The 13,567-nt window shown below is 38.0% G+C and overlaps 1 protein-coding gene across 8 annotated transcripts in view; it reads right to left on the minus strand.

Annotated features, from left to right (window-relative positions):
- The window catches only part of PKHD1 (PKHD1 ciliary IPT domain containing fibrocystin/polyductin), a 445,064-nt gene that overhangs the window by 159,885 nt on the left and 271,612 nt on the right, over nucleotides 1-13,567 (minus strand). For all 8 annotated transcript variants that reach the window (XR_008956175.1, XM_048219586.2, XM_048219585.2 and 5 more), the window contains one exon: nucleotides 5,458-5,595. Coding sequence is in view for 7 of the 8 variants with exons in the window: in XM_048219586.2 (XP_048075543.1) it covers nucleotides 5,458-5,595 (138 nt within the window). In the remaining variant the exon portion in view is untranslated. The remainder of the gene's footprint in view (nucleotides 1-5,457; nucleotides 5,596-13,567) is intronic.

Here is a 13,567-nt window from a genome sequence, read left to right on the forward strand (position 1 = left end):
TAATCTTAGCAATAGATGTCAACCTGAAATACATTTTCTAGTCAGAAGAACAAGGCTCAGTTTTATTAAGTGCTTCTCTCAGTTAGCTGAATGAGGATTTTATAGGCTATTAAATAAATGAGCAAATGATATTAATCTGGGAGGAAAAGATCAGAAACTAAAAGGATTTCCCCACTGTGGGAAAATGGATTGAAATGATAAAATAAAGAGATAAGCAAAAGTATCACACTTAGATCCCCCTAAAACTCAGGGGAAAACAAAATAATCCTTACACAAGTGTACAATGTAGAGATATGAAAAGAATAGGAATTAGAGTTGACAATATAGTTGGCAGGACCAACAGCATGAAGGGTTGGACAGAGATGTTAGTTTAATGTCTGACTGTATTAATAAAAGGATGGTATATATTATGGTAGCTGGAAGCTGATTGTGCTGGAGAGCTTCCGTTGACACCTCCATTTCCACACTCCGCCTTTCTTTTCTCTGCTCAGTTCCCCAGGATGCTGTTGACCTACACGCACTATATCAACTTCTCCTTTCCTCTGAGCTCAGGTTTAGCCAAATGATAGAACAAGCAAGAGATAAGGGAGTAAAGAAAGTGAGATTAAGGTATTTTTCCCCATAGGTCTTTTCCTGTACCAAGTGAATCCCAGATACACAAAAGGTCATGGCACTATCTGGCAATCACCTCCACACATCCCCCCCAACTCTAATCCCAGCAATGTCTTCCTTTTCTCACTCCTTTAAAGCAAGGGGTAGTAAGGATGCTCTACTCTTACTAGCCTTAGGGAAGTCCCCATGCCATTTGGATTTTTTGTGAATATTTCCTTCATTAACATCTCCTCAAGTTGTCCAATTCAGTATGGCGCCTATTTCCTTCAAGCACCCTGACAGGTAAATTTCACCAAATACCTATAACATGCCAAGCATGTAGAAAGAGCTGTTATTTTTAATGGTTTTAACATCCCTCCAAGGAAGTTTCTATTTTGCCACATATTTACTGATGAGTAAATGGATGTGTCCAGAGGGTGATTTGCTTAAGGTCAAACAGCAAGTAGGTAACCAAGCTGGATTTGATCCCAAGCCATTTGACTTAGAGCCCATGCTCGTCACTATACTCATTTTACTCTGTTCAGAGTAAGTCAGGGTCCACCCAGGAAAAGTTCTTTCCCTCTGGCTTCATACTCTCAGAGGAATTGAACAAAGTGGTGTTTGAAGGCAATGTTAGAGAGTGTGAGGGATCTCATAACTCAGATATGTGAAGTGAGTGCAAATTTGTAAAATCTGTCTGAAAAGTAATTTGACAACATGTATCAAGGACCTTAAAACATGCACTTATCTGAACGGAGAAGAAATACAAAAACAACCATAAAACAAGTAGCAAAATGGCAATGCCTACATACCTATCAATAATTACTATGAATGCAAATGGACTAACTGGTCCAGTCAAAAGACATGGAGCGATGGAATGGTTTAAAAAGCAAGACCCATTTATATGCTACCTACAAGAGACTCATTTCAGACCTAAAGACACATGCAGATAGAAAGCGAAGGGATAAAAAAACATTTATTGTACAAATGGAAGTGAAAAGAAAGCCAGGGTAACAATACTCATATCAGACAAAACAGACTTTAAAGCAAAGCCTATAACAAGACACAAAGAAGAACACTACAAAATCATAAAGGGAACAATCTAATAAGAAGATATAACAATTGCAAATATTTATGCACCCAACATGGGAGCATCCAAATACATAAAGCACTTATTAACAAATATAAAAGAAGTAATCAATCGTAGTAAAATAATAGAAGTTATTTTTACACCCCATTTGCATCAAATGGATACATCATCCAAACAGAAAATCGACAAGGAAACAGTGGCTTTGAATGACACATTAAATTCACAGATGGATCTAACATATATTCAGAACATTCCATTCTAAAACAGCAGAATACACATTCTTTGCAAGTACACATGGAACATTCTCCAGAATAGATCACACAATAGGCCACAAATCAAGTCTCAACAAGTTCAAAAAGAGTGAAGTCATAGCATGCATCTTTTTCAACCATAATGCTATGAAACTAGAAATCAACCACAAGAAAAAATCTGGAAAAAGCACAAATACATGAAGGTTGTATAACATTCTACTACTCAATAAATGGACCAACTGAGAAATCAAAAAGGAAATCAAAAAATACATGGAGACAAATGAAAATGAAAGCATAATGGTCCAAAATATTTGGGATGCAGCAAAAGTTATTCCAGGAGGGAAGTTTATAGCAATATAGGCCTACCTCAAGAAGCAAGAAAAATCTTAAATAAAAACCTAGCCTTACACCTAAATGGAAGTAAAAAGAACAAAAAACAAAACCCAAAACCAGTAGAAGGAAGGAAATAATAAAGATTAGAGCAGAAATAATCAAAATAGAGACTAAAAAAACAACAGAACAGATCAATGAAACCAGGAGTTGGTTCTCTGGAAAGATAAAAAAAAAAAATTGATAAGGCTTTAACCAGACTCTTCAAAAGAGAGAGAGAGTGAGAGAGAGAGAGAGAGAGAGAGAGAGAGAGAGAGAAGACACAAATAAACAAAACCAGAAATGAAAGACGACAAATAATAACCATCACAGAAGTCCAAAGTTTACTAAGAGAATATTATGAAAAATTATATGCCTACTACATGCCGACAAATTGGACACAACAGAAGAAATTGATCAATTCACAGAAACGTATAACCTCCCAAAACGGAATGAGGAAGAAGTAGAAAATTTGAACAGAACAATTACCAGCAATAAAATTGAACCAGCTATCAAGAAAATCCTGATAAGCAAAAGTCCAGAAGCAGACGGTTTCACAGGTAAATTCTATGAAACATTTAAAGAAGAGTTAATGCTTATTCTCAAACTATTCCAAAACAATAGAAGACAAAGGAAAGCTTCCAAATTCATTCTATGAGGTCAGCATTACCCTGATACCAAAATCAGATAAAGGTACTACAGAAAAAGAGACTACAGGCCACTATCTCTGATAAACACTGATGCAAAAATCCTCAACAAAATATTAGCAAACTGAATCCAACAATATATTTTAAAAAATCATTCATCATAATCCACTGGGATTTATTCCTGGCATGCAAGGATGGTTCAGTATTTGCAAATCAGTCAATGTGATACATCACATCAACAAGAGAAAGAATAAACATCATATGATCATTTCAATAGATGCAGAAATAACATATGACAAAGTACAAGATCCATTCATGATATAAACCCTCAACAAAGTAGGTTTAGAGGGAACATACCCCAACATAAAAAGGCCATAGATGAAAAAAAACACAGCTAGCATCATACTCAATGATGAAAAACTGACGGCTTGTCCCCTGAGGTCAGGAACAAGACAGTGATGTGCACTCTCACCACTTTATTCAACATAGTATTGGAAGTTCTAGCCATAGCAATCAGAAACAGAGAGAAATAAAAAGGCACCCAAATCGGTAAGGAAGAAGTAAGACTTTTACTGTTTGCGGATGTCATGATACTCTATATAGAAAATCCTAAAGACTCCACCAAAAAACTACTAGAGCTGATAAATGAATTCAGTAATACAGCAGGACACAAAATCAATATACAGAATTCCATTGTATTTCTATACACTAATAATGAAGTAGTGGAAAGAGAAATTAAGAAAACATTCCTATTTATAATTGCACCAAAAATAATGAAATACCTAGGAATAAACAATCAAGGAGGTGAAAGACCTATACTCTGAAAACTATAAAATAATGGTGAAAGAAACTGAAGATGACACAAAGCAATGGAAAGATATTCCATGCTCATGGATTTAGAGAATATTGTTCAAACGTCCACATAACCCAAAGCACTCCCCACATTTAATGCAATCTTTATCAAAATACCAACAGCATTTTTCACAAAACTAGAACAAATAATCCTAAAATTTGTATGGATCCACAAAAGACCCTGAATAGCCAATGCAATCTGGAAAAAGAACAACAAAACTGGAGGTGTCACAATCCCAGATTTCAAGAAATACTACAAAGCTGTAGTACTCAAAAAAGTATGGTACTGGCACAAAAACAGACACATTGATCAATGGAACAGAATAGGGAGCCCAGAAAAAAACCCATGATTATATGGTGAATTCATCTTTGACAAAGCAGGAAAGATTATGCAATGAGAAAAGGACAGTCTCTTCAACAAATGGTATTGGGAAAACTGGACAGCTACGTGCAAAAGAACGAAAATAGACTGCTTTCTTACACCATACACAAAAATAAACTCAACAAGGATTAAGGACCTAAATGTGAGACCTGACACCATAAAAATCCTAAAAGAGAGCACAGGCAGCAACCCCTTTGACATAGGCCATAGCAATATATTTCTAGTTATGTCTCTTGTGGCAAGGGAAACAAAAGCAAAACTAAACTATTGGGACTACATCAAAATAAAAAGCTTCTGCATAGCAAAGGAAACAATCAACAAAACTAAAAGGCAACCTACTAAATGGGAGGAGATATTTTCAAATAACATATCTGATAAAGGGTTAGTATCCAAAATATATAAAGAACTTATAAAACTCAATACCCCGAAAATGAATAATCCAATTAACAAATGGGCAAAAGACATGAACAGACATTTTTCAAAAAAAGACAAACAGATTCTTACCCATAGAGAACAAACTGGTGGTCACCAGAAGAGAGGTAGGTGGGGAGATGGGTAAAGCAGGTGAAGAGGATTAAGAGGACACTTACCATGATGAGCACTGACTAATGTACAGAATTGTTGCAACACTGTATCATACATCTGAAACTAATATAGCACTGTTAACTATACAGGAATTAAAAATTTTTTTGAAGAATTTATTTATTTATTTCAGAGAGAAAGATCATAAGCAGGGGGAGTAGCAGAGGGAGAGGGAGAAGCAGACTCCCTACTGTGCCGGGAGCCAGATGCAGGGCTTGATCCCAGGACCCTGAGCCAAAGGTAGATGCTTAACTGACTGAGCCACCCAGATGCCCTGGAATTAAAATTTTTAAAAAAGTTTTGGAACTAGACAAAGGTAATTGTTTCACAACAATTGATTAATTGTTCCTTCTGAAAGACTAAGCCATAGGTAAATTCTTGTACAAAGGACCAAAGGCAGAATTGATCTGTGGCCTGCAGGGAGCCAGGAGCCCTGCCATGAGCAGCAGCATGGGAACCCTAGGGCCAGAAGTATGGCCTGATAACAGCAGGTGGACATGGGAATGACCCATCAAAGTCACCTCTGTGTTGTCTAAAGCTTGTAGAGGAGAAACTTTCCTAATTAACTTGCCCCTTCCCTTAACCCTCCCTAAACTCCATTAACCAACCTGCTGGATGATACCACCATTTTCCAAGGCCTTTCTCACAGAGTTAATTCCCACTGGGCTCCCAATCGTTGTGCCCTGTACTTACCAGCTTTCAACTCCCCGCCTGCAATGACCATGCACGCCACACTCAGAACATTGCTTCTGTATACAGGGAATTCTAATGTCCCCATCACATAAAGGCCTTTGAGGAATGGAAGATTTGTATCCACAAGGACAGTCCTGTCTGTAGAAGAAAAAGAAATTGCTCAGACACATAAGAAAAACAAGAATTGCTTTCTCTCCTCCAGTGATTTACGTGGGGGGTCTCCAGGCAATTCAGGAGATGCTTACATTGCTACCCATGCCAGGACAGGTGTAGCAACTAGAAGAACAAATAGTTTGTTAAAGACTAGGTCTTAATAAGGACACGGGAGGAAAAAAAAACAACACATGATTAATACATTCTTCCCCTGCCCCACAAACCAAGTGTTATGGCCAAAAGGCGTGTTTATGCTCCAAACCCCCAAACCTATGTATTTTATTTCTTATTTTTTAGAGGGTGGGGAGGGGCTGAGAGGGAGGCAGAGAAAGAGAATCCTCAAGCAAACTCCCTGCTGAGCACAGAACCCAATGCAGGGATCGATCCCATAACCCTGAGATTATGACCCAAGTTGAAATCAAGAGTCAGATGCTTAACCAACTGAGCCACCCAGGCACACACACACCCTCCCCTGCGCAGGCTTACTTAGTGCAAATGCACTAAAGGTTCCCTATCCAATGTCCCTTCCCTTCACTTTGGCTATAGTTTCCAGGACGTAGGGAACCACAGATATGGCCCCTGAAGTCAGATTATTTGGATGTGAATCCCAGCTCTGTCACTTATTAACTGTGTGAACCAACACCTTTATCTCTTTGTCCCTCAGTTATCTAATCTGTAAAATGGGAATAATAAAAATACCTGCTTCATTCATAGGGTTTTCGTGAGGGTGAAATGAGTTCATAGATCTAAAGCGCTTACACAGTACTAGTAAGTCATTCTCAACCTACTGATTTAGAGAGACATTTGTGTTTCCCAATTTATGTTTCTACCACATAGAGCAAAGATCAGGCTTGTGCTCAAGAAATGCTGGGTATTTTCATTACCGGTACTGTTGTCAATTAGTCTGGCATGCTTGTAGAATTCATTGGACAACTTAAAACCATTGTTCTTCATCTCCCCTTTCATAAAGTTTCCATATAACTTCAGGAGAAAGGAAACATAGATTTTTGTCTGAATGTAACAATAGGGCAATACGTGAATAAAAATTCTCATTTAAAACAGTAAATATTTCATGTATGCCAAAGTATTAAGCGTTATTTTCTATGGCTTAGTAGTAATTCAACACAAATTAAAGAACTCAAATAAATGTTTCTGCCTGAATTCAAGTACTGTAATCACTGACACATGTAAAGGTTTTAAGGAATTTTGTTAACATAATCTCATGGCTCATTCCAGGAAACAGCATACCCTGCTGTTCTTAAGGACCTGCCCTCCAAATTAACATCTCAGAGGTTGTCTTTCCGAGTCCCCAACTATTCCCTAGCTATAAGACTGCCACACCCTCCTGTGGCAGAGACTCTAGGGTTTTAAACCAACTATTTCCCTTTTCTCTTGGGTTCACAGTTAGACCATCTTTTCTAGCCTCTTTTTTTTTTTTTAAGATTTTATTTATTCGACAGAGATAGAGACAGCCAGTGAGAGAGGGAACACAAGCAGGGGGAGTGGGAGAGGAAGAAGCAGGCTCACAGCGGCGGAGCCTGATGTGGGGCTCGATCCCAGAATGCCAGGATCACGCCCTGAGCCGAAGGCAGACGCTTAACCGCTGTGCCACCCAGGCACCCCTTCTAGCCTCTTTTGTAGTTAGGCGAAGCCACATGATTGAATTGTAGTCAATAAAGTGTAAGCAGAATTAAAGTGTGACATCTGTAGGCCTCCAGCATACACTTTCTCCTCTCCCTTGTCTCTCAGTTGGAGAGGAGAACAACGGTTCTCAAGGTATGGCTGTGGCCCAACTGCATCAGCGCCACCCACTCACCCACCAGAATCGACCCAAGGTCTAGCTCTGCTGGGAAGACATTTCCTGTCTTCTCCCCTTTGGACCCACCACTCCCCCCACGGAAATCTCTCTACCTCCTGATAACATAACATTAAAACATTTGATTATAATTTTATCCATAATTAGTATATGTAAGGAGGTAACTGTCACTCGGCTGTTCCTCAGTGTAATTGTGACTTTCTCACCCACTGTAACTTTCTTAGGGGAAGCAACCGTCCATTTTTAAAAATCCCTAATGCTTACTGTGACATTAAAGATAAAGTTGTTAAATAAATGTTGCCCAGATCTGCCGAGTTTATTAAATTCAAGAGCACATTAGTAAGTAATACAAAATGAACAAGCAGGCTAAACAGATAAAAATAAATATATATTTCAATTTCATCTCAGGTACTTTAAAAACATTCAAACAAAAGAGTGAAATACCTAGAGAATGTTCTAGGTTTAATACACATTTTGTGAGTTCATGAGTTTTATATGATTTCAAAAGCAAGACAGAAATTATTTCAAGTCAGCACCTTAAAAAAAAAAAAAAAACAAGAGTTCTACACCGATGGCATTTCTTCCAACCTTTGGCACAAACTACCAACGTTTGGCTGCTGGGCCTGATTGTACATAATGATTAAATTGCTTCAAAAACTATTTTCTCTCATTCACGGAGTACTCACGCACATAAAAGCATGATATTAGGCTTCTTTTTAACAAATTTTATCAGGTAAAATATGACAATAACACAGAATCTAAAGTTTTCCTTTTGGTCTTCATCACATATCCTTCTTAGAAGAAATTTTTCCTTTCAGTTGCCTTATCCACTCCAAATATACCAACAAATTTCACACAAATCATAGACAGCCTAACTCTTGTAAGCTCCATGAGAATAGAGACTATAGCTATGATTCTCACTTTTATTTTCTGAGGAACTGGAACTATAGATACTCAGAAATAACACCAAAGAACACACACAGACACACACAGACACACACACACCCTGCATGTAAAATCTAATAGGTATTCGAGGGGAAGTACAGGATGAAGACAAGAGTAGAAACATTGTTCTTATTGCTTTCTGTGCCACCTTCCACTTTGAAATTTCCTGTCTAGGGGCTCCTGGGTGGCTCAGTCAGTTAAGCATCTACCTTTGGCTCAGATCATGATCCCATGGTCCTGGGATCGAGCCCCATATCAGGCTCTCTGCTCAGCAGGGAGCCCGCTTCTCCCTCTCCCTCCTGCCTTCTGGTGCTCTCTATCAAATAAATAAATAAAATGTTAAAAAAAAAAATGAATGAAATTTCCCGTCTATTCACCTTTTCTTCTTTCTTTTCCTTCCCCATGATGTGCCAAATCTTGTTGGGTGGTGGGAAATCAGCCATGAGTAAGACATGGGTCCTATCATCAGATGAGGATAGATAAAAAATAAGTACAATGTGGTATACTTGAAATGATAATACAGTTGACCCTTGAGCAATATGGGTTTGAACTGCATGGGTCCACTTATACACGGATTTTTTTTTTTTTTGTAAATACTGTAATACAGTACTTACTGCAAATGTCCTTTATCTTCCTTATGATTTTCTTTTCTCCAGCTTACTTACTGAAAGACGACAGTAGATAATATATGTAACATACAAAATACATGTTAACCAACTGTTTATGTTATTGGTAAGCCTTCTAGTCAACAATAGGCTATTACTAGTTACGTTTGAGGGGGTCAAAAGTTATATAAAGATTTTTGACTGCACAGTGTAGGGGATCAGAACCCTAACTCCCATATTGTTCAAGATCAATGTATATTTTTTCATTATATAGAGGTTGACCTCATCTTTTTTCCCAACTACTTCAAAATGGAAAGTCTATTAATGTGCCTAATAACAAAATTCTGCTAAGATGAAAGAAACATATGCCCTATAAATATTTCTTTTTTTTTTTTTTAAAGATTTTATTTATTTATTTAACACAGATAGAGACAGCCAGAGAGAGAGGGAACACAAGCAGGAGGAGTGGGAGAGGAAGAAGCAGGCTCATAGCAGAGGAGCCTGATGTGGGGCTCGATCTCACAACGCCGGGATCATGCCCTGAGCCGAAGGCAGACGCTTAACCGCTGTGCCACCCAGGCGCCCCGCCCTATAAACATTTCTATAAGGGAATTTTCATATCACAGTAACAGAGACTACAGCTATCATTGCAAGTAACAAAGGGAGAAAAATTCATTCCAATATAGTCTCCACAGCAAATCAGCTGCAGGTCCAAACTGACCAACCCTCAACTATAATGACAGCTTGTAGTAGATGTTTCTCCCCTCCAGGTGTGGAAAATTAGGATCAATATGCCACTTTCACTAAGTAGCCTCATTTCCATGAAATTCCTCAAAACATTTCAGGAAAAAAATCACTCAGAAACAGTTATTTATACAACCCACTTAAAAACATAAATGATAGACCACCTCTAAAACGGTGGCCTGATGCTTTTCATCCTGCCTTGCTTTGACCAAGGCTGTTCCATCCTACTCTGTCAGTGACCAATCTATCCTACTTGAGAGAATGAGCACGGGCATATGGAGGGAACCATCTGGAATTTCTGTTGCTTGATGGGAGGCTGATAGGGGAACAGATCTGGGGAGAGACTCCAAAAAGAATTAACAAGTACCAGATGTAATTAAAGACTGCTTTTTCCCCCCAAAGGAGCTCAGGACCAGCCTTGGGGTGGCACCTCTTGGTTCCGAATTATACCCCCTTTCCACTTGTTCATCTATCAAGCACTAAACATCCCACCATCTTTATTTTAGCATCTTTTGCCAAGCAGTGGTTTTTTTTTTCCCCTTAAAGAGCTGTATTTTGACAATAATAAGGACAAAGCCTTAAAAATAATATCTGGAAAGTTAACACTAAGGAGGAATCACCTGAATTTCCCCATGTATCAAATATACCAACAACAAAGAGGCTTTAGTCTTCTGTAAATGCACTAGCTCCCTTATGACCAGAAAGCCTGAACCAAATCAAAAGGCAGATGTCTCTGACAGAGGGCTGGGGATTCTTTTGTATTGGGACTAATCTGGTTACAAGGCATTCCGTATCATTTCAACACTAGATTTAAACTCATTTTTTTTTTCACAGCAAAGTCAGGGAATCAAGGTCACTATTGTGTAGCATTCCAAGGGTCTGACACTTGTCTAAATCCTGTAGAAATGAGATCAAGGGCGAAGGGCACAGATCCTGGGAATAATGATGGGGTCACATTAACAGGCATAATTTAGGGCAGGCCGGCCCACTGCTTCTATGGTATTCACTGTATCAGGCCCCATAACTTAGGTGGTGAAGACAGTTTCCATTACAACCCTGCTATTGTCAAAAACACAGCTTACAACCAACTTTGGACATAGCTCAGACTTCTGAGGGAGCGTGATGGCATGCAAGGGCAGAGCAGGACATACAAGGACTATTTGTGGGCTTGTCATTTTCCTGTACCTTCCATAATTAACAATTAAACACAATTGTTTCTACATTCAGCCTGACCCACAATACTTTCCCATAAATATATGCACAAATGGAGAAGTAAGTTTTAATGCCATTTGAAACAGTAATTTGGTGGTGTTTTCTTTCCTTTGTAGTCTTGCTTAACTTTTGGTGAATCTAACAATTTATCCAATAGTCTGTCTATACAATTTATGAGAATGGCTGGCACACAAAAAAGGTACTCTTAAAATAGAATGGGAATTCTCATACGTAAATAGTTCACAGGGATGAAAGTTTAGTGTGGTTGAAAATTAGTGTCAAAACTGGGGATGTACTGTATGGTGACTAATACAACAAAATAAAAAATATTTAAAAAAATTAGTGTCAAGTAGCCTAATTTACACAGATGATGGTATTCGTTTATCAAGAATTCATTCTATTGTAGAAAAGGCAGAACAAAGAAGAGCTAGAAGGTAAAGATGCATTCTTTCTATAACGAAATTCTTTTCAAAGAGCTGGTAACTTTATAGCCTGCCTTTTTATCAAATCCACACAGGTGGTTTCTTTATTCTACTCTGCCTATCATTTTCTTTCAAACTGGTCTTAAAAATAGGCAGAAGAGGCAGTTTTCAAAGTGCCCAGAGGCACGTGATTCAAGACTGAAAGCCAGCTTCCTTAACACCTTGAAGAAAAGCCATCTGTCTGTCTGCCTGCCTGTGGGCGAGGTGGGAGGGGTGGGGAGCTTGGGGGAGGGGCAGTTTTAACTTTGGATAATAAATCCGCATCCCACTCCCCGTGTACACTCTCTCTGTCTTTCTCAGTCACATACAGACATGCATAACTCTCATAGTAGAATCAACATTTTAAATTATGATATTTTAATTGATCAATAAAATGTTTAACATACAATGTTTATCTCTTCCTCTAGTCTATACCATCTGTTCTTCAAAAATATTTTGAATCTATTTAATAGGAAGGTCTTTAAGTAAAATTACCAACTGTATCAGATCAATCCTCTGAATCCCAAATTCTGAAAGGAAAATGCCAGAAGGTGCTGCTGTTTTCATAAGAATAGAAAAGAATCTGTGCCTTCTCTCATTCCAGGCTTTCTTTGTTTTATTTTTTGAATCTTCGGATGGTGTTGCGCGGCTCTTCTCTCCATTAGACCTCAAAGAATTCAGAGTGACCAACTTGGTGGTGTCTTTTTTTAAAAAACAACTTTAATATTAAAAAATATTGGTATATAATCAACATACAAAAAATATGTATATGTACATATTTCATGTATACAACTTAATGAGTTTGGAGATAGGTACATAACCATGTACCCATCATCCTAAATCTACCCATTCTTTCCAAAAGTTTCCTCCCACCCTTTTCATTTATTATATTATTATTATTTTGTGACAAGAACACTTAGCCTAAGATATACCTTCTGAGCAAATGTTTGAGTATATAACACAGTATTGTTTCCTGTGGGCAGATCTCTAGGACCTGTTCATCTTCAATAACTGAACTGTGTACCCTTTGGCTATCACCTCCCCATATCCTCCGCCTCCCAGTTCCTGGCAATCACTCCATTAAAAAAAAAAAAATAGGTTAGTGAGTGAGATCTCGTATGTAGAATTTAAGAAACAAATCAATCACAGGGGAAAAAAAGAGAGAGGCACACCAAGAAACAGACTCTTAACTCTAGAGAACAAACTGATGGTTACTAGAGGGGAGGTGGGTGGAGGGATGAGTTAAATAGGTGATAGGGGATAAAGGAGAGCACTTGCTGTGATGAGCACTGGATGTTGTGTGGAAGTGCTGAATCACTAAATTGTACACCTGAATCTAATATTACACTGTATGTTAACTAACTGGAATTTAAATAAACATTTTCTTAAAAAAATTTTTTTAAATTTTAAAATGGACAAAGGAACTGACTAAACATTTCTTTAAAGAAGACATACAAATAAACAAGTAATAGTAAAGTGTGCTCAATATCACTAATTAATCATCAGGGAAATGCAATCAGAACCACCATGAGATATCACTTCATATCTGTTAGTGTGACTTTCATCAAAAAAAAAAAAAAAAGACAAAAAACCCAAAACAAAGATAACAAGTATTGGTAAGGGATTAAAGAAAAGGGTACCCTGGTGCACTATGGGTGGGAATGTACTTGGCACAGCCACTCTGGAAAACAGTATGGAGCTTCCTCAAAGAATTAAACGACCCTATGATAGTAGGGTAGAGGTATCGACCCAAAAGAAATGACAGCAGGTTCTGAGAGAGCTATCTGCATTCCCATGTTCATTGGTGTTGCCATTTGAAACAAGGTCCATGGTGCTCTGGTTGCTTTGATGTCTTGAGTCTCAAAAAGAAATCTAGACCTTGTAATCCCCAGAAGACCTAAAAGTGAAAAGTATACCTTTTGAGAAACATGAGGTCAGATTTAAACTATAGTTTGGCTTTATCCACGTAATTTTATTACCTCTATAGATCATTGATGAATCTATACTAACCATAAGTTTGAGGACAAAATCCCTCTTCAGTCATTATGGTGAATGATCCATATATATGTGGAAGGGCATAAACTGGTAGCTCTCAGGCAATGGAATCATTACATTTTTACATGTTACGATTAGTGTCAAAGCCAAGGACACACAGATCTTATTTTCCTGTGGGG

Source organism: Ursus arctos, unplaced genomic scaffold (genome assembly GCF_023065955.2).
Source record: "Ursus arctos isolate Adak ecotype North America unplaced genomic scaffold, UrsArc2.0 scaffold_29, whole genome shotgun sequence".
In the NCBI taxonomy this organism is placed as follows: Eukaryota; Metazoa; Chordata; class Mammalia; order Carnivora; family Ursidae; genus Ursus; species Ursus arctos.